At 33.2% G+C, this 19,338-nt stretch overlaps 2 protein-coding genes and 1 long non-coding RNA gene across 5 annotated transcripts in view; 1 reads left to right on the top strand and 2 right to left on the bottom strand.

Annotated features, from left to right (window-relative positions):
* Positions 1 to 42: 42 nt before the first annotated feature.
* LOC141451185 (uncharacterized) lies at positions 43 to 1,906 on the top strand. Its single transcript, XR_012456576.1, has 2 exons — positions 43 to 180; positions 525 to 1,906. It is a non-coding gene; the product is annotated as an uncharacterized lncRNA (long non-coding RNA).
* A 1,960-nt stretch (positions 1,907 to 3,866) lies between these two features.
* LOC141450920 (ubiquitin-conjugating enzyme E2 W) overlaps positions 3,867 to 19,338 on the bottom strand; it is a 44,348-nt gene continuing 28,876 nt past the window's right edge. Inside the window, exons 2-7 of one of the 3 annotated variants that reach the window (XM_074121842.1) lie at positions 8,184 to 8,381; positions 7,609 to 7,697; positions 6,914 to 7,016; positions 6,529 to 6,684; positions 4,668 to 4,743; positions 3,867 to 4,483 (exon numbers count right to left, since the gene is read on the bottom strand). In XM_074121842.1, the coding sequence (XP_073977943.1) occupies positions 4,470 to 4,483; positions 4,668 to 4,743; positions 6,529 to 6,684; positions 6,914 to 7,016; positions 7,609 to 7,697; positions 8,184 to 8,246 (501 nt within the window). In that variant the 5' untranslated portion in view covers positions 8,247 to 8,381 and the 3' untranslated portion in view covers positions 3,867 to 4,469. The remainder of the gene's footprint in view (positions 4,484 to 4,667; positions 4,744 to 6,528; positions 6,685 to 6,913; positions 7,017 to 7,608; positions 7,698 to 8,183; positions 8,382 to 19,338) is intronic. The other 2 variants (XM_074121848.1, XM_074121858.1) reach the window with 2 other exon arrangements.
* Positions 8,184 to 10,509, bottom strand: Ttc30 (tetratricopeptide repeat domain 30). Its single transcript, XM_074121469.1, has one exon. It carries the CDS (start codon positions 10,427 to 10,429, stop codon positions 8,462 to 8,464), a length of 1,968 nt encoding a protein of 655 aa, XP_073977570.1. The 5' UTR covers positions 10,430 to 10,509; the 3' UTR covers positions 8,184 to 8,461.

Genomic DNA, 19,338 nt, shown 5'->3' with positions numbered 1-19,338 from the left:
GAATTGGTTGTTGGGAAGAGATCAATAATTATGTATCGATGTTTAACTATTTTCGATGCACTATAATTGAAATTATATTTCTAAAAATTTTAATGTAACAGTAGTTAACATTTGTACTTTACTTCCTTAGTTTGCGCAAGACTTCATAAAGTTAATTGTTAACTGTGGATTGTTAAGTAGGTGTGTAATAGTTTTGCGAAAACGTAAAGGTTGACGAACTATTTATTAGAGTAAAAGATTAATTTAATATTAATAATTACTAAATTATCCCTCTATACATGTGTGTGTGTGTGTGTCTGTGTTTATACCTTGTACCTCCAACAATTGCTCCGAATTCGACCAAATTGTTCACCCATTTACTCAAGGATAGTTAGATGTTTGTAGTAATAACAACACTCCTTACCCTCATAGGAGGAAGTTGGAAATATTTGATGTCTTTACGGCGTAAAGTATCTAATTAAGCATTGTATTACGGAACTCAATTTTTTCGTTACATTAAATTTACTTAATTTGTAACTTTACAGATTCAATTGTGAGTGGGGTATGTCTTTATCGATGTTTAATATGCAGAAGAAGGCCTTCCAAAAGTTAAACGACAAATCTGCTTGATTACATTGGGGCTGAGTAGAAAAAGTTCAATGGGCCCTAACGGCTGAGGAAACATTGTGCCTATTATTAGGTCTTATGTCTATCGCAAGTTTTACTTTGGAAAGAAAGTGGTGCCGCTCCACATTCTTTCAGTTGCGAGGGCTTGGTAAGAATCAGGGTCCTGAAATGACCGCGGCGATGAGCCGTTCAGATGCGCCTCTAAGGAAGCTGGTTTTGACCATTGAGGTTCAGTACTTTTACCTACGTTCCGATATAACTTATTTCTACACTTGAAACATGCACCTGAAGTCTTGCACCTCTTACAATATTGATGAACAACGTCCTTAAGACAATGATTTTTATAGCAGCCGTTAATGAATGAATAAAGTTAACTTAATCCTGCAAATTTGTTTCAAGAAAGTTTGAAATCATTGTGGAGGAAATTAATTTATAAATAATTCAAAATTATTTAAGCACATTTTCAATTTATTTTTAAAAATTAAAAAAAAAAATATATATTATAAATCCAACTTTTATTTGACATTTAGTGACCGAACATAATCTATAGAATTTTTTATTATTATATTTTATCTCTAAATTTTATTTATAACTTTACATTTTATTTATATATAATTATCGTTATATATATAATTTATATCGATGTATCACTTTTTATGTCCAGGCAAAATACTATACAATTAGACTTACTTGCTAAAGAAATAATAAAAATTAAAATTAAGAACAAAAATGAGAAATCAATGAAGGATGTATCATGGTAAAATATGATGATTCCAAACATGTAATGATTTTACACTAAAACATAAATATGTGTACAAATTTAGAAATGGTTTTCATAGATCTGCCAAAGATTTATATAAAGTTGTTAATAATCATCACCAAATAAGTTTTGACAATGCAAGGTGATTATAAAAACTAATCGAGCCGCGTTTTTTTTTTTTTTATGAGGACATTATCTTGTTAAATAAGTATTTCTTAAAAAAAACAATGTACTGTGTAATTGTTTCTTAATTAGACAAAAAAAATAGTAGCAATTAATTTAGATGCAGAAATTTTCTTTAGTGCAGTACAAACAGATAAAACCAGTTTTGTTTTTTTTGCAGAATTCAGCCTTTTGCATTGTGCTGATTAACTTCTTTATTAGTATTGAAATCAATTTTTTTAAAAAAATTATCTTCTTGTAGAATTGACAAGCTAAATTTTTTCAAAAAGTAAAATTTTAGTTATCTTCAGAATGTAGCTGATTAATTGAAGAAATAAAAATGATTAAAAAAAAAAATAAAAATACAATCTGAAATAAGTATTTATCATATCAGAATAATTTATTATTTACATTTAATAATGACCTAATGTAGTTATTATTATTGCACATCTAAAAACATTTAACCATTTACTTTATTTTTTTTACTATGAAAAAAATATCATCTTAAACACGTTTGGGTGAGATTGAAGTGATTAATAGACTGGCAGCGTGCATAAACACAAGGAAAATATAAATACTAATACGTATCGCATGATCTAAAAAGAAAAACAAAAAAAAAAAGCAGAAATTTTTCCTGAGGTTGAGTACCATGCTTAAAAAAAGAAGATTCTTTCTGTTTATAGAATTACAGAAAGTAAAAATTTCCAATATAATATTTACACAGCAGTAATTACAAAATTACTGTAAATTAAACAAATAAGAATGGTTATTTAAATAATAATAAATTAATATATTCGTCTGTGATTCATGATTCCTAATAAATTTTTATAAGTTCTTTCTGTGAAATCCCATGTTCAGTTTACATCGCAATGGTTAATTTTGTACGTTCTTTTTTCCTCTTGAAATTAAGATGTTTGTAGGTTTTTTTCATAAATGGCCAAACTAATTTACTTTTTTTTAAAAAAGTATAAAAGTGGGGGGAAAAAAAACCTCGCGACCTTCATCCACTTTCCTATTTTAGGCTGTATATCGATTATGAAGGGCATAGGAAGCAGTTTAGCAGTGAGCAAGAGTTTACTCATGAAAAGAACTCACTTTGCAAAATTTTTTTCCACTTATCTCTTAAGAGGAGTAGAAATTCCCGAATTTTATTATGACAGATTGTAAGATAGAAGTATTGCAATATTGGCGTCGTAAATATTTGGTACAAGAACGTCAAATTTATTTATATACACAATTTTCGACTTTGCTCTTATAAGTTTTAGATATCAAGTAAAATTTGATAGAAGTATTTTAATCTGCGTCGCAAGTATTTCACTGATCTTGAAGCCAGGACCTATGGGTATTGCAGGGAATAGGGGGTTTACATTGTTCTCTAGACTTCGTGGATGCTGAGACCGTTTTTTCGTAATGCATTTAGTAGAGGAAATATTTGCCTGAACTTCTAGGTATGAATGAGTTTCACTGACTGAGTTCGGAAACTGCTAGATTTAGGTGACTTGATTTAGAAAGATCTCTGAATGATTTTGTTTTTTTTATAGTTTTCTGTTAGTAGAAAAAAAAAAAAAAAGAAACTGCATTTATCTAACAAAAGTAATTCCCTGGACAAGTTAGTTTCTTTGGATAGAGAAGGGTTCGGTTTCTCCCCTGAGACAAATAATAAACATTTTACGTATTTGAAGTTATTTTTTTTATCCAGATTTTTATTTTTACATGATGCCAATTTAAATTGAATCAAATATGAGGTACAATAAACTAAAAAACTATGCCTGATCTCTTATCAACCAGCCGGTCTTTTTAGATGTAAAAACTAAAACAACTATCTAAAGTACAATGCCAAAAAAAAAAAGTAGACATTTAAGATCATTTATTATTAACAAGTCCGCGTAAATTGAATGAATACAAAATTATTTTAATGTAAAAATTTAACGTTTAATAAAACAAATTTTATCCTGGGCAGTGATAAAAGTTAGTAAAATAAGGATTTTTTTTTTTACTTTTTAAAACTCATCTCCAAAATGAACTTATTTTTGCTACAAATGAAAAAAAAATGTAATTTTGCAAAAAACAGTGATAAAAAAGAAAAACATGGAATGTTTATGAAAGCAATACTCAGAAAAGGTATTTAACATTAAAAACGCACAGACAGAGAGAGAAAAAAAAAATCAAAATATATTTAAGATTAAATATAACTAATTGATCAATGTGAATGTTTTACTAAGTTTAGTCAGTATCAATAAAAATTTAATTCCAAATTCCAAAATAGTTATTCAAGGCCTAAATGAAATAATTATCTACTGGAAAAAAACTTGTTCTACCTTTTTTTTTTCTCTTGCTATTTCTCTTGCTATTGAATATATCTTTTAATGGTAAGAAATCTTATTTATTACACACTGCTAATGTAGTAAGAATCTCTTTTTAAATAAGATCATCTAACTAACAGTATTATATCAACATTTGAATAGAAAACAAAAATAATAAGAAAAGTAGGTAGATTTGTCTCGTTGAATCACTTTTTACAGACATTATCTACACAATTAGAATGTCAACGTACAAAAAAAAAAACATTATTGTACGAATAATAATTAAACTAAACAGAAATTAAAATCATTTACTTAGGAATTTAAAGAAAAAAAAAAGTCGTAACATTATTTTAAATAACTTAGGCGTGTTAAATGTAAATAAGTTGCGCAATAAGAATTTATACTCTTTTTCTTTTTCTTTTAATTTGAAAAATTTTATATCTGTAATTTAATTATTTAGTATATAAATAATGACTGGCTTTATAATCATAATCCTAAAAAACAGTTTGTCTGTACAAGTGCAACAACGCCTCTTCTTAATGTCTTCTTTTCCGTTTCGCTTTATTCCCCTACACACACCAATGGTAAATCTTTTCATCACGAGACCATGTATCCTCTACCAGAGGGAAGTTAGTACATCATACTGTGTCATCTGAAATATTTAAATCAAATTAATTTGCAATCACTATATCACAGTATATCTTGTTATCATATTACACAAAATAATACTGATTTTTTTGTTTGTTTGTTGTTATTCTTAATGAACTTGATTTATCTAATAATACTAAATTAAAAAATTATTTAATAACATCAAAATAAAGAAAGCAAACAATTACCGTGATACCACCACTTCGTTTTCTTTGGATTTTTATTACAAGTTTTGACGTAGAAGGAGTTGTCCGGTGGCCTTTTCTAAAAAAGAAACAATAAAGAAACACATTAGAAGAGAATCTCTGCTACAGTTTAAACTGAAATGTTCTTTCAATAATATTTCAACTACTTAATTTTTTCAAAAACCTATTATACCATGAGAAACGTTTCTGATCTCCTTCTAGAAATATCATAGAAAAACGGTTCCTGAGTTAAAAAAAATGTAACTAATTTCATCAGTACCGTTGATTACCAAAAATCAATTATTGGTGAGAGAAGAATTATGTACCAACCAACCCTTCGTTCCAAAAAAAAAATCAAAGGACTTTAATGAGAAATTCAGTCAGTAAAAATATAATTATTATCTGAATTTTAGAAGATCTTAAAGAAGCATACACTATACAGATGGAGTTCTTTTCATGCAGATAAATCTATTTAACCGATTAATTGATTTACAGGTCTTAAATAATTAACAAACTTATACTACATCTTTGCAAGAAACCTTAGAAGCAAGAATTTATTTTTAAAAAAATATATATTTGAACTTACTTTATAGTTTACCAAGTGAATGCGGTAAATAATATTTAAAACTAAAAAATTTATAAAGATTCTAAAAGGCGGAGGCAACTTTACTTTAAATATGGCACTTTACTGCATCGATAAGCTGAAATTGCATTTTATCGGATTTTTGAATTCTTATTCAGCGTTTAAATGAAATTAGATACAACAATTTTCAATCTCAGAGACTGTTTTCTAGACTACTATTGGTTCCGGTGAGATAAGAAACGTCCTATTATAGTTTTTGGAAAAATTAAAAGGAATCATACAATATTTCTGGCTATACCTTGCCTACCCTAAAAGATGAAACATTGAAATCTGGAGTTGCAAAAAGAAAAAAAAAAAAAAAAAACTAGTTTAGACTAATACTAATACTATAAACAATTTTACAGCTTCTGGACAAAGTGTGTGCCTGGTAGACCTTCACCTGGCGGAATGTCACCGACTGTGATATCGGATCTCACTAGAGGTACAATATTTTCGCGTGAAATCAATTTTTTTTAAAAAAATAAATACGTGATATAAAAATAATTCAACAAGCTGAGGATTCAATTTCAAATTCCATATCTCCTGAAAGAGCCCATAAGTTAAATCCCGCCAATCCACCATTAATAAAATATTTCATGGAAAGATCTCGAAACCTTTTTAAGCTAGTATAATTCTTTCTTGGAACATCTACTTCTAAAATAAAAATTACCTTAACACAGGCCATAATAATTATCTTCAGTTATCACATGGGCATGAACAAAATAATGCGAAGCACACATATTTTTAAATAACATTTTCCTAACGAACTTTGTAAAGACTACATGTTGAGATCTTTTTAGAACAAGGAAAGTTCGTTCAGTATAATTATATAATAAGGAGCTTAAAACCTTTTCTAGACTTGCCAATGCAAATGCAATAATTATCACTACATTGACAAAAGTAATGTCCAGGGGCGGCTCTAGCTCGTGTAGCGCCCGTGTGCAATGAAACCCTGGCGCCCCCTAGGCCTGACCCCCCCCCCGCGGCTATAACTATTAACTTCGTCGTCGTAACAAGAAAGTTTTTTCATATTAAACTTCTAAACTTTAAATACGTGAAATAAGATTTATTTCGAGTTGAAACAAAATGTTCGAAAAAGATGCCGCGGCGCACGTGTGCATTGCACACCCTGCACTATAGGTTAAGCCGCCCCTGGTAATGTCTGGGCCATTACCATTCAGTATACTGTCTTATAAAATATACATATATACTTTAATAGATTTTACTACGATTACAAATTACCTTTTCCTTGCAGCTAGATAACATTGACACTATACTTAGGCATACTGTTTGCACCGAAAGCGCTGGTGACCAGTCGTCCGTCAAAATGGAAAGACAAATATGACCATTGCTGTACACATGCGGATGAACAGGAATATTTGGCCCTATGAACGTTACCTGTAAACAATTTAATATTTTTGTTTCAAATTAATCAATTTTAATCAAATCGATAAGAGAAAGAGTATTTGATAAAGTATTAACCAAATTATATTTATTGTAATGTAACCAAATTTCTAAATTGAATTTAATCGAAGACTGTTATTAACAGTTTAATATTTATTAAAATGAATTTTAGCTTTGTGCAAATTCAAAGTAGCAAAGAACATAATTCCGGTTTCCTTCTTACCTCAGGAGAGTCGAAAGGATACTTAGGAGAAAATTTGAATTGTAGTGTAAAGTGTTCTCCTTCATACAACGTTCCTTCTGCCCCAGTCATATTAATTGTCCATCTTAAAAAAACAAAAATATATTTTAAAAACACATTTTTACTCTAGTATTCCTAAAAAGGATGAAGTAAGATTATTAACAATTGAAACTGGATGAAATATCTTCTTTAGATCCTAAGGGAATCGTTAAAGAGAAAATGCTTAGAAGAAATTTTGCTGCTTTCGCATCAGCTGTTTTTTTTTTTTTTTTTTTTAAAAAAAACCATTCAATGAACTCAAAACAATCGTTAATGCTAATTTTGTGCATATATAGGCCATACGTCAGTAAATCATGTACTTTCATGATTTCATTTTAAGTAACTATTCAGGCAGCCCACGAACTGGATGCTAAGGTTTTCTTATGGAGGAGACATCTGCCTCCAAAACCTAATGAGTCTTTTGAGAATCTATCTTGTAAAGTTTCTGAGATAGTATAAGAAAAATATCGAAAAGTCATAAGAAAATAAGTGCTTTTCTTCCAAAGAAAGAATACGTATCTACTAGAGATTTTTAAGTACCAATTCATTTGAGTTTCTGTAAAATTTCTAAACACCCGAAATACTTAGTTAAATTTTATCTGTTAAATGAAAAACCAAATAAATTTGAAATTACTCACAGACTGAGGTTTTCTCCTTGATCGCTGTCCACTACGACCCCTGGTGGTGGTTCTTTTATCAGTGACATTAACTCTTTTTGCAGCCTCCTCTGAAATATAATGAAATTTTTAAATATAATAAAATAAAAAGTATCTAAACATTATTAATTATTCGTTTCAAGGTTTGATTTAAAGCATTTCAATTTTCTTTTAAAGTTATTAATGCAACTTTTTTTTGTTTAATCAAATGCACTTTCACGTTAAAAATAAAAAAATATAAAATGATCTGATGATTGTATGCAGTGTTACTGTTTGAATTTATTAAGATTTTTTTTTTTAAAAGTCCATTAAATTTTAAATATCTATACAAACATAAATTGCCACTTTCCCATCTTACTAAATTTATAGTATTGGTAATATTTTAATTTCAAATTGATGTTTTAACATAATAAAATAATCATGTTTAATAATCACTCGCTATAATTAGAAATATATGTATAAGGTTTTATTTAACTTATGTATTTTTTTATTTATTATAAAAGAAGACATCAAATAAGTATTAACTAATTTTAGTAACTAAAAGAGAATTAACTCACCTCCCATCTTTCGCCATCCAAGATTACTTTGTTGTGTTTATTTTTATTAAATTTAAGAGCCATATTTAATTAATTTTTAAGTGAATAATTTATATGCTATTTAAAACAATTAACTAAAGAGAAATCACAGTTTTTACAAGTACTGGAACATTTTATAATACTGGGTGTATATTTATCTTTTTGACACTTGATTCTATGCTGGAAAAAATGTTTATTTTTATGTTAAATGAAATTGAAAATAAAAATAAATGGTAATGCAAGAAGAGCCCCAACTAAAATTACAACAAGGAATTAGGAATCAGAACACGGATTAAGAGTTCCTTTAGAATTCTTGCCTCATAGGCCACAGTTTTCTTTCCTTCATGCGCCAAAGATTCTTGAAACGGATTTATCTGAAAAGTTTTCACCTCTTTACCAAAAGTTTCGCAATTATCTAAGAAATCTAGACACTCTTGGATGAAAGCGTCCGTCGGGAATAGAGTTCTTTTGGCCAGATTTTCAATAAATGATAGCACACATCGTTTAGTATAGTACCAAGTGTCGTAGGAGAGTTTTTTGCTGTACGGTTCTAGGCTGCGTATCAGTCGAGAAATACCAAATTCGTAATTACCTTTGGAACAGTACAAAGTACCAATGATTAGATTCACTATAGACAAATGATAGACCTTCTTCTCTGGATCTTCATAATGCAGTCGTTCCTCCTCTTTCTCAATCTTCCTCATCAATTCTTCTGCTTCTTCATTCATAGCCGTCATTATATAAGAAACACATAGGTTCGCTAGAACTATGGCGTCCACCGATAGCAAATTATTGTAAGATTTCTTCACCAGTGGTTCATAAAAGCCAATAGCCTCTTTATACTTGTTGTCCTGCACGAACAGGACATTTGCCACGTGCAATCGCCAAGTATCATTCTCGTTGCAGAATTCCACAGATTTATGGAAAATGTTCTCAACTTGTGCATACTGTTCCATGTCCCAGTAAATTTTAGCCTGCGCCAGTAGGACAGGTATATAACTGTCCAGTGTTTCTTCAAAATCTGCGACAGCCTTCTTCATCGCTGCATCGTCTTGATTAGCTTTAGCTTCTTGTACTCTCTTGGCTGATTTTCTTAAACTTTCCGTATGCCTTATAGCTATTTCTTCAAACTTTTTATAAGCATCATCTGGCGAAGTTTGCTGAGTGATTAGGGCATCTAAGAATCCAGATAAATATTGACTGAGATATTTCTGGGTAAGATGAGGATTCTCCGCAATGACGTCTGCTGCTAAATTGTAGTAACCAAATTTGCAATACAATAATAGCAGGTTACCTAATGTTTCCGGTGGGAAAGGGTTCTGTTGCAGTAAGAATTGTAATTTTTCGAAACCTTCGGTTGGTCGAGTGTCCATGTTTATTAGCGCTTCATTGTGTAGGGTGACTGCGTCCAATTCTTCTTCAGATCGCGGTGGCATATCCGTCAGAGCTTCTCTGGCAGCTTCTGGTGCACCCACTTTATATTCTATTGCAGCTTTCAAGTTGAACGCTTCTATTAATGCAGTTTCATGTAATGTAAGTGTATTCCCAACACTTCGAAACTCGATTCCTTCAGTGGCCATACCTACACCTAATTCTGGATGCTCTCTGATCCCTCTTTCCATTATATCGGCGATATATTTGACGGCTTGATTGTATTCCTTCAGTTTGTAATAACAAAGTGCTAAATTGTAACTTAAATGAGGGTTATAGCCTTGGGTCATAATGGCTGTGGCAAACTTAGGAAGCGCTTCTTCGTATCTACCTTCTTTATAAAGTATACAAGCATGATTTATCTCAGTATCGGGATCATCTTCAGGAATATTATCTAAAAGAGCTCTAGCACTCACCAGGTCTTCCTCGCCGTATTTAATGGCAGCCTTGAGTTTCGTCACTCTACCATGATACTGGGGATCTGTAATGGAAGCTAATACTTTGATAGCTTTGTCGAACATACATGCCTGGTACAATGCTTGAGCATGGTACAACTTGTAGTCCGTTTCTTGAGGTACCAGTTTAGTCAAACGTTCATAATGTTCTGCCGAGCTGACAAAATCTTGAGTATTGAAGTAGCAATAAGCCAAGAGTGAAAGACACGCTCTAGAATTAGGACTTGCATCCAACTGTCTCCTTAATACTGGTATAGCATCGTTATAGCGTTGATCTTTAATCATTGTGTATAATCCCAGGGTATAATCCCCATCCCTCACCGTGTAGTTATGCATGTACATGATTTACCACAATCACTTTTTCTTAGATTAAAGCAAAAGAAATAAAAAACGAATAAAATGTAAGAGTCACCACAGGACACAATAAATAAACTGTTTACCGAACGGTTGCCTTGGAAACCGGGAACCAGCTGATTTTGCTACCCCCACTGGAAGTGCAGATGTCGACCTTGATAATATCGATCTGACAGATGGACATCCAGCAGGATTGCCAGGTGTCATATTTTATGTAATATTTTCTTGAATGGGACAAGTAATGACTTAAAAAAGAAATCTTCATTGCAAAATTAAATTAAAAGATTTTTTTTTTTATAAATATATAAATATGAAATATGAAATAGATATGGCCAGGGATGCAACAATGGTTCAGAACCTGTTCTTGGCTAGAGTCGTTCGTTAGCTCTTAAGCAAGAAGTTCAGAATTAATTCAAGATTTAATTTAAAATCAGGACTGAGGAAACATTGAGATCAGGTAGGATCTAGGTTTTACTGGTGGACTAGCCCCCATATAGGGCTCGGAAAGTTCAGAAAACATCTCCACCAGGAAATGTTTATTCAATCCAGAATCTCTGTGTAGACCCAGCCAAAAGGTGGAGTAGGAAACAGACTTCTCATTACCCATTTTTTATTGCAAGGTTGAGATATAAGATATCTTTTGCCTCTCGGCTGACAGAGGAGACCATATCCACAACAAAGACTGATGGATTAACCTGTTAGGACTATCTAGGTGGATCAAAGCCTACCGTGCATCTAAGCCCCAGCATCCGAGATAAATGAAATGAAAGCCACTGGCTCTTGTCTTTAGCCTCTCTCTCGCCTTCCAACTCAATCAAAGTCGCGCCATTCTTCAGGTTTTCCTGGAATTAATCTCCTTTAAAAACCTTTCTCTTCTCACCAAGTATTTGGGCACCTCCGTAGCAAATATTGATCCCTATTATGACCATGGTTTTGTACATTTTGAGTTCCTCTTTACTAAAAACATTTTCAAATTGCATTTTGGTACTTTGTTCCTTAATTGAAACGGAAAACATGCATTAATACCGCTACATCCAGATTTGCAACCATACTTTTTATCGATTGGTGTGAACTACCAATTCATTTGCAGAAACATTTTCTTTAAAGCTTAATTGTTCAATGTTTCTCTGAACTGCTGAACTGTACTAGATAATAGATAGATAATTAGGAACTCTCGACATTTAGATTATCCATTCATTTCTTCACTTTATAAATTACAAGGTAAAGATTTGGGCCAATTGGGAGAAGACTTTGAGAACCTCTAAATAACGGTGCAAAATAAAAGTAACATCCAGGTGAAAATAGGGAATAGACAAGCAGCAGAATTTCTGGCGACCTTTCCCCCATTAAGTCTTTACTAAATATTTGAAATATCCAGAAACTAAAACAAAAAAAAGAGTAGTTTTTCTCTGGAACAGAAGAGCATTTTAGGATGTGGTTTTGTTGATGGTAGTAGCATCAGTTTGGTGTCCAGGTGAACGACTTAGAAATTGTACAAAGGAGGGAACTATCTGGAGTGTAAAAGGGGGCAGCCAGCCGTGCAAAGCGGAGTGTTCCCTCTTCGCCGTTCGCTCATACCATCTTAATGATTTCCAAGCACATTTCTGCACAACTATTTCACTCGCTACGCTATACAAACACATACACATACTAATCAACTTCACAATGAGCAAATTTTACTTCATCTTTTTTCCACGAGTCAATATTTCATTACACTCACGTCATGTTTTTTTGGTTTCCATCTGGGTTGCTAGGAAACTGGTGCAATCGTACTAAAGTTTCGTAAATGCGTTTTTTTTTTACCGGAAAAAACTTTAGTTTTTTTATAAATTCATGTCTCTTCCTGTCAGTGTACGTGTCCCAACGTAACTGAAAAAATTGAAAACCACACTGTCCAAAGTTCGATACACGGTTTAAGCGCTAATTGGAAATACGAAAATAAGTATTTTGGATTGCAAAGTCTATATAAAAGCATTTCTTTTGGAGAGGAAAGAGTAAAGGGTAATACGAGATGTGGCTATTAAATAACGAGGCTGATGCTGCTACAGAAGAACTATGCATGCGCCAAATCTTAACGACCGACAGCTGTACAGCGTAAAGCCTTCTCTTTCCATTGCCGGCGTCTCAGCGTGTTTGTAGAGAAATCTGTCTGACCGGAACCGCGTCGTTTGTGTAAGAGGTGTTTGTTTCGTTTTGCCGAAAACATGATAACTACAAATGTAGTAGAGTAACGAATTATCGTGAAATTTCACATCAAAACTTGGGTAAAACCGCTACTGAAACTTATCTTTTATTAAAAGAAGGTTTATGGTGATGAATGTTTATCACGCGCGCAAGTTTTTGAGTGGTCTAGCGTTTCCAAGATGGCCGGAGAAGAGGTCGGAGATGATGACCGCCCGGGTCGCCCTTCTCGCGTCCAAAAACGGATGAATATATCGATTATAATTAATAAACATTACTACCGTGAGGTGCTTTCTCAACTCCGTGAAAGAATAAGGAAAAAAAAACGACCCGATTTGTGGAAGAACAAGTCATGGGTTCTCTCCATCAAGACAACCGGCGCCGGCTCACACTGCATTGTCTGTCAAGAAGACGTTTCTAGCCAAGTAGAACATCCCAGTTTTAGGCCAACCACCTTATTCGCCTGACCTGACCCCATATTGGCTGTTCCCTAAAGTCAAATCTGCTTTAAAAGGAACACGATTTCAGTCCGATTTCAGCTGTGAAAGAAAAAGCGGCATGCGTCATGCAGGTGCTCATAGAAAAAGACTTCCAGCACTGTTTCGAACAATGGTAAATTCGCATGGAGGGTTGTAGGGATAGGGGAGGGGTGTATATTGAAGGTGATAATAACTAATTTTGTATAAATTTAAAATAAAATGTTTTTACAGCAATAGTCTCGTTATTTAATGGCCACACCTCGTACTCCTTTTTTCAGAGTTCGGTCTCATCATTTTTGAGCATGAAGTATCTCCACCACCTCAGCAAGTTAAAAGGAAGTCAGTTTTAGATTAGAATATCTCAGTTTCAAGATAACTTAACTTCATGACATGATGAGAAAAATTTAAGAGAAGCTTTAAAATCGCGAAGTTTTTCACTGAAAAATTCTTTGACATGAAGTTGGAGACAGTTTTATAAACTTGTAAACATATTTCTTCGAGAGGGGATTCCAAAAAGAAAAAAGAATCTGGAGATTTTTTTATCTCCGAGAATAATCTCAGAGAGCTCTAGTTTTTTATTCTTCTCTTACACAATATTCTTCCCGCTTATCGTAATCGCGTTACACACACACACACACACACACACACACACACACACACACACACACACACTAGTTGCTGGAAAATCTGGCTTGGAACTCAATGTTGATGCCAACAGAATACTTACTACAATAGAAAATTGGGCTTTAGCCAATAAAATTACCTTCAACAAAAACAAATCTAAGGTGCTGCATATGTCTAGGAGAGACAGAATAAATTCTGAAAATATAGCAGTGTATCTTGATGGCGTGCAGTTAGAAATGGTGGACCAGTTGAAGTACCTGGGAGTGATTTTTGATAGAAAGCTATGCTGGGACCGGCACTTACAGTTCATTTGTGAGAAAAGCTGGCAGTTTGTTAATATATTATCAAGAGCGGCTAAGGTGCATTGGGGACTTGGTAGTCGTGCGTTGAGTGTCATCTACAAGGGTGCGTTTCTCCCTCTAATTACCTATGCGGCTCCTATTTGGAGGTCTGCCTTAGGACTTAAGAAAAATAGGCAGAAACTCAAAAGGGTTCAGAGATTGTTTCTTTTGCGTTTGATTAAGGGCTATCGCACTATTTCATTTAGCGCTGCTGGAGTGATTGCTGGAGTCATGCCGATTTGTTTTCAAATAGAGCAACTATCAACTATTGATACTATTCAATCGGGTGGAACAGTCAGGGACTGGGGTGGAGCAGTTATGGATGCACCTGTTGGCTTTAAGGATTGGCTGCATCCCGCTGAGATACCAACTATTCATATGGACTTGGAGGTGACATACGATACAGACATCTTTACAGATGGAAGTAAGGATGGTGATTTTGTTGGGTGCGCGTTTATTGTGATGAGGTTGAGACAGGTGGTGGTTCAAGAGGGGTTTCGTCTGGCGGCGTTTTGTTCAAATAACCAGGCTGAGCAGTTGGCCATTGTTAAGGCTCTGGACTGGGTTGAGGGCCATTTCTTCTTCGGAGAAAAGGTAAGAATTGCTACCGACAGTCGTATCACCTTGGACTCTTTGCGGAATAGGAAAAACCACAACCCTCTAATTGAGATGATAAGGACAAGGCTGTGTAGGCTGCGGAATAAATGCACTATTTCTTTTTCTTGGGTTAGAGCCCACGTGGGTATCATGGGTAACGAGACTGCTGATCTGATGGCAAAAGCAGCTTCAAAAGATAGCGATCTGACCATAGCCTACAATAAGTTCCCTAAAACAGCACTAAAGCAGTGGGCGTATCAACGCAGTGTAGAAGCCTGGGAGCAATTCTGGAACGAATCAACCACGGGTACACTCACAAGAGATTTCATTCCCTCTGTGACGGCTCGACTTCGAATGGACCACTTCACCATAAGTTATGGATTAACTCAGATTCTTACTGGGCATGGGAAAATGGCACATTATTTATTGAGATTCGGTATTTTGCAAAATTCGTCTTGTGGATGCGATTCTTTTTCAGCCCAGACAGTTGATCACCTGCTATGGGATTGCGAATGCCTCCTGTCAGCGAGACGGCTGCTCATGCAGAATGTCTTAACGCAGGGCGAGAATTGGCCACCCAACAAGGCTGTTTTGCTTCAGCCGCAATTCTTCCGGCATTTCAACTTTTATGTCAGGAGTGTGCTCGAGTTTTTGTATAGGGGTCAATAGTGTGTAGATAATGGTACAAAAAAAAAAAAATAATAAAAAAAAAAAAAATAAATAAATAAAATAAAAAAAATAAAAAAATAAAAAATAAATATATATATATATATAAAAAAAAAAAAAAAAAAAAAAAAAAAAAAAAAAAAAAAAAAAAAAAAAAAAAAAAAAAAATAAATAAATAAATAAATAAATAAAAAAAAAAAAAAAAAATAATAATTACTATTGAAAACAATTTCCTATTGTATTTGCCAATCAGATAGTAAGCTATCTTCGTCACTGTATTGAATGTCCGCCATGATTTTGTTTGCTTAATTTATCGAATCTTACATATAATTTAATTTTCTACAATAGCCATGTTTTAATTATATTATGTTATGCCCGTGGTTTTGTGTTTATATAAACGTTAGTTGTCATATTTGAATTTGTACTGTTTATTGTTAATTTCATGTAGTGCTCAAATGAGCGGAGCATGATGGAAATAAAGGAATTTTCTAAAAAAAAAAAAAACACACACACACACGCACACAGAGTAGCTGGATGTAATCAACCCACTTGCGGAGTTCGCAACTTCCGTCGTTTGGCTATTGAACCCACAATGAGAATGAATCAAGTCTTTTTTTTACGGAAGAATCTCTCTTTTGAGGTTATCTATTCATTGTTCTAAGATTGTATTTATATGGAAAACATATTTTGATAACTAATCTATCCAGGATGCTGTAGAACGCAAACTCCCATTTTGGTTCTTCTGCCACAAAATATCCTCTAAATTGATCATTAAAAATAAAAATAAACCTTCACGTAGCAATGAACTGATATCCTAGTGGACCACATTAGAAGGACAAATCTTTAACCACCATGTCTACACGGAAGAGAATTCTGAACTCAATAACCCTAAGCGGAGATTATTTTTGGCCCACTTTTATTTACTTTGACTTTCTGGTCCTTATATCGTATGTTTTCACATTTGTAATAACTTTCAATACACAAAGTACGCAATTTTTACTACAAATATTTTGTATTTATAATTATAGTAGATTTTATGTTTTCCTTTTGATTATTAGCAAACATGATTAGCAATATAATTGTTTTTTTCTTTACTCTTGTCCATCAGCGGACAGTGAACTGTAAGCAGCTCCAAGGAGGAGAAAATCTAAGGGCCAGCAGGCTGGATTCGAACCCATGATCTCCGCGTTGGAATCCAGTATTCGCTAACCACTCAGCTAATCCAAAATCGTTATTTACTTCTTTTTCTTTTAAAGAACCAGTGCCTAGAGGAGAGGTGCAGCTCAAACAGCATGCGCAAAAATGAGCGAAATTGTTGGTAACAAATTCAAGTTGAATTATCGTTAAAACAAAAACATATATATGCACGTATATATACATATATCGATGCTAATAAATCTTAAAAAAGTTACAGGTAGTTAGTTCCATTTCTTGGCATGACACATTCACCTTAACCAAAATTGGCAATATCGTGTAATTTACTTAGTACATTTAGGCGCCACGATAGCCGAGCAGTTATAGGCTAGACCCGCAATGCTAGGATGTATTGTTGGTTTAGTACGTTCGATTCCCCGGTCTCTAGCCCTTGGATTTTATTTAATGGTTAATATGAGAAATTTACAGTAAAGTATGTTAGGCGGTTATAGGCTAGACCCGCAATGCTAGGATGTATTGTTGGTTTAGTACGTTCGATTCCCCGGTCTCTAGCCCTTGGATTTTATTTAATGGTTAATATGAGAAATTTATAGTAAAGTATGTTAGGCGGTTATAGGCTAGACCCGCAAAGCTAAGATGTATTGTTGGTTTAGTACGTTCGATTCCCCGGTCTCTAGCCCTTGGATTTTATTTAATGGTTAATATGAGAAATTTATAGTAAAGTATGTTAGGCGGTTATAGGCTAGACCCGCAATGCTAGGATGTATTGTTGGTTTAGTACGTTCGATTCCCCGGTCTCTAGCCCTTGGATTTTATTTAATGGTTAATATGAGAAATTTATAGTAAAGTATGTTAGGCGGTTATAGGCTAGACCCGCAATGCTAGGATGTATTGTTGGTTTAGTACGTTCGATTCCCCGGTCTCTAGCCCTTGGATTTTATTTAATGGTTAATATGAGAAATTTATAGTAAAGTATGTTAGGCGGTTATAGGCTAGACCCGCAATGCTAGGATGTATTGTTGGTTTAGTACGTTCGATTCCCCGGTCTCTAGCCCTTGGATTTTATTTAATGGTTAATATGAGAAATTTATAGTAAAGTATGTTAGGCGGTTATAGGCTAGACCCGCAATGCTAGGATGTATTGTTGGTTTAGTACGTTCGATTCCCCGGTCTCTAGCCCTTGGATTTTATTTAATGGTTAATATGAGAAATTTATAGTAAAGTATGTTTGTTAGTCGCCTCCGTCCACGACACCTAATTTGGTAGTTGGACGTAAAGCCTGCCTAAAAAAATAGGCAATTACTTTACTTTACAATGGTAAATTAAGAAAAATGGTGCATTTAAAAAGATGCATAAGAAGAAGTGCAATGATTTTTTTTTTCTAGGATGTGAGAAAATCTAATTATAAGTACCATAAGGTTCTAAAATAGGCTTTAATCCACCTAAAACCTTAGGCTAATTGGCCAACCTAGTAGAGGTTAGAGATCGTTGAAGAAGGAAAAGTTCTTAATTTCGTGATAAAAAGCACAAATAATATGGATGTTTTCTTGCCAATACAAGTTGATAATTCATTAAAAAATGTTTAAAGATTTAATAATTCAATCAATACTGGGATTTCAGTAAAATATTTATAAGCTCCCTGACAGGAAATTCTTAGTATTAAATGATATAAGCGTCAAGTTCAAGGATAACTTAGTAATTCAACAAAGAATAGGGAATAATTAAAAAGATTATTTTTATTAAAGATATTTTACACATTTTTTTATACTTCGTACGACTATAAAAAATAATAATGGATTCATTCAAGGACCATACAATAAATACATTGGAATAAATAATGTCACAAAATTTGAATAAAGTTAATATTAAAATAGACGAGCCATTAATGACAAAATAAAATGGATTTTTTAAAAAAATTAATGTAGAATTAATTTTCAAGTAGTTTCAATGACATTTGATATTTTTCTGCAGCAGATTCATTTCCGTCCATTAATGTAACAGTTCTAACTATTAATAATGGGCATTATGTAATTCTGCCTAACAAGGCAAAAAGAAAGTTAGGAGCAATGGTTATCAGCGTAGACTTGATCGTACGTTGTAGAAGCGAGAATTTATTATCATCACGTAATTTTTCCAAATTGGGCTTTTCACCAAAAACGGAAATGTTTGATTCAGTAATAGCTTTTTTTTTTTTCGAAGAAAACTGGCCCAAATTGGAAAGAGGGTCCCAATTTACTGAAAAGATTTTCCCAGGTTTTTTTTTTTTTTAGGGAAATTTTATTTATTGTAGAAAATGGCTCAAAGATTTTTCTTTGTAAAGTAATTTTGGAAGAGAGATCAGGATTATGGTCACCTGTTAAGGGCTAGTTTTCAAGGGTAAGGGGTGGGCCTGATAATCCAGTCACCGGAAGTGTGAGAATTTTTTCGAGATTTTTTTTTTTTTTGTTCTTAGTCAATTTTAACACATTCTCATTTCTGTATTGTAAACACCGGAAAGAATAAGACGCGTAAGTGCCCCCCACCATATTCCTTCCAGTCCCAATTTTAGTAATTAGTCTTCTTACAAAGTAATTAGCTGGCCTCATTCTTCGTAGCGTTCATAAACAGCTACGATTTCATTTAAACACGCATCCTATGCATTCATGTACTGATATAATTTTCATTTTATTAATTTAATATTTATCATAAATATTTTTCCTTTCTCATATTTGTTGTATTCTCATGTACGCCTACTGCTGCCATTCTATACACGGTTCTATCGATAAAGAGAAGCAAATTAACGCTAAATAAAAAAGCAAAGTTAAAACAAAATTTTCACATCAAATCGATTCCTAATTATCGAGTTATTGTAATT

The sequence above is a fragment of the Rhodnius prolixus genome, unplaced genomic scaffold, assembly GCF_049639745.1.
Source record: "Rhodnius prolixus isolate KJV_2025 unplaced genomic scaffold, Rpr scaffold_1, whole genome shotgun sequence".
In the NCBI taxonomy this organism is placed as follows: domain Eukaryota; kingdom Metazoa; phylum Arthropoda; class Insecta; order Hemiptera; family Reduviidae; genus Rhodnius; species Rhodnius prolixus.
Note: the sequence above shows the minus strand (reverse complement) of the source record. Positions and strands in the feature narration are given on the sequence as shown.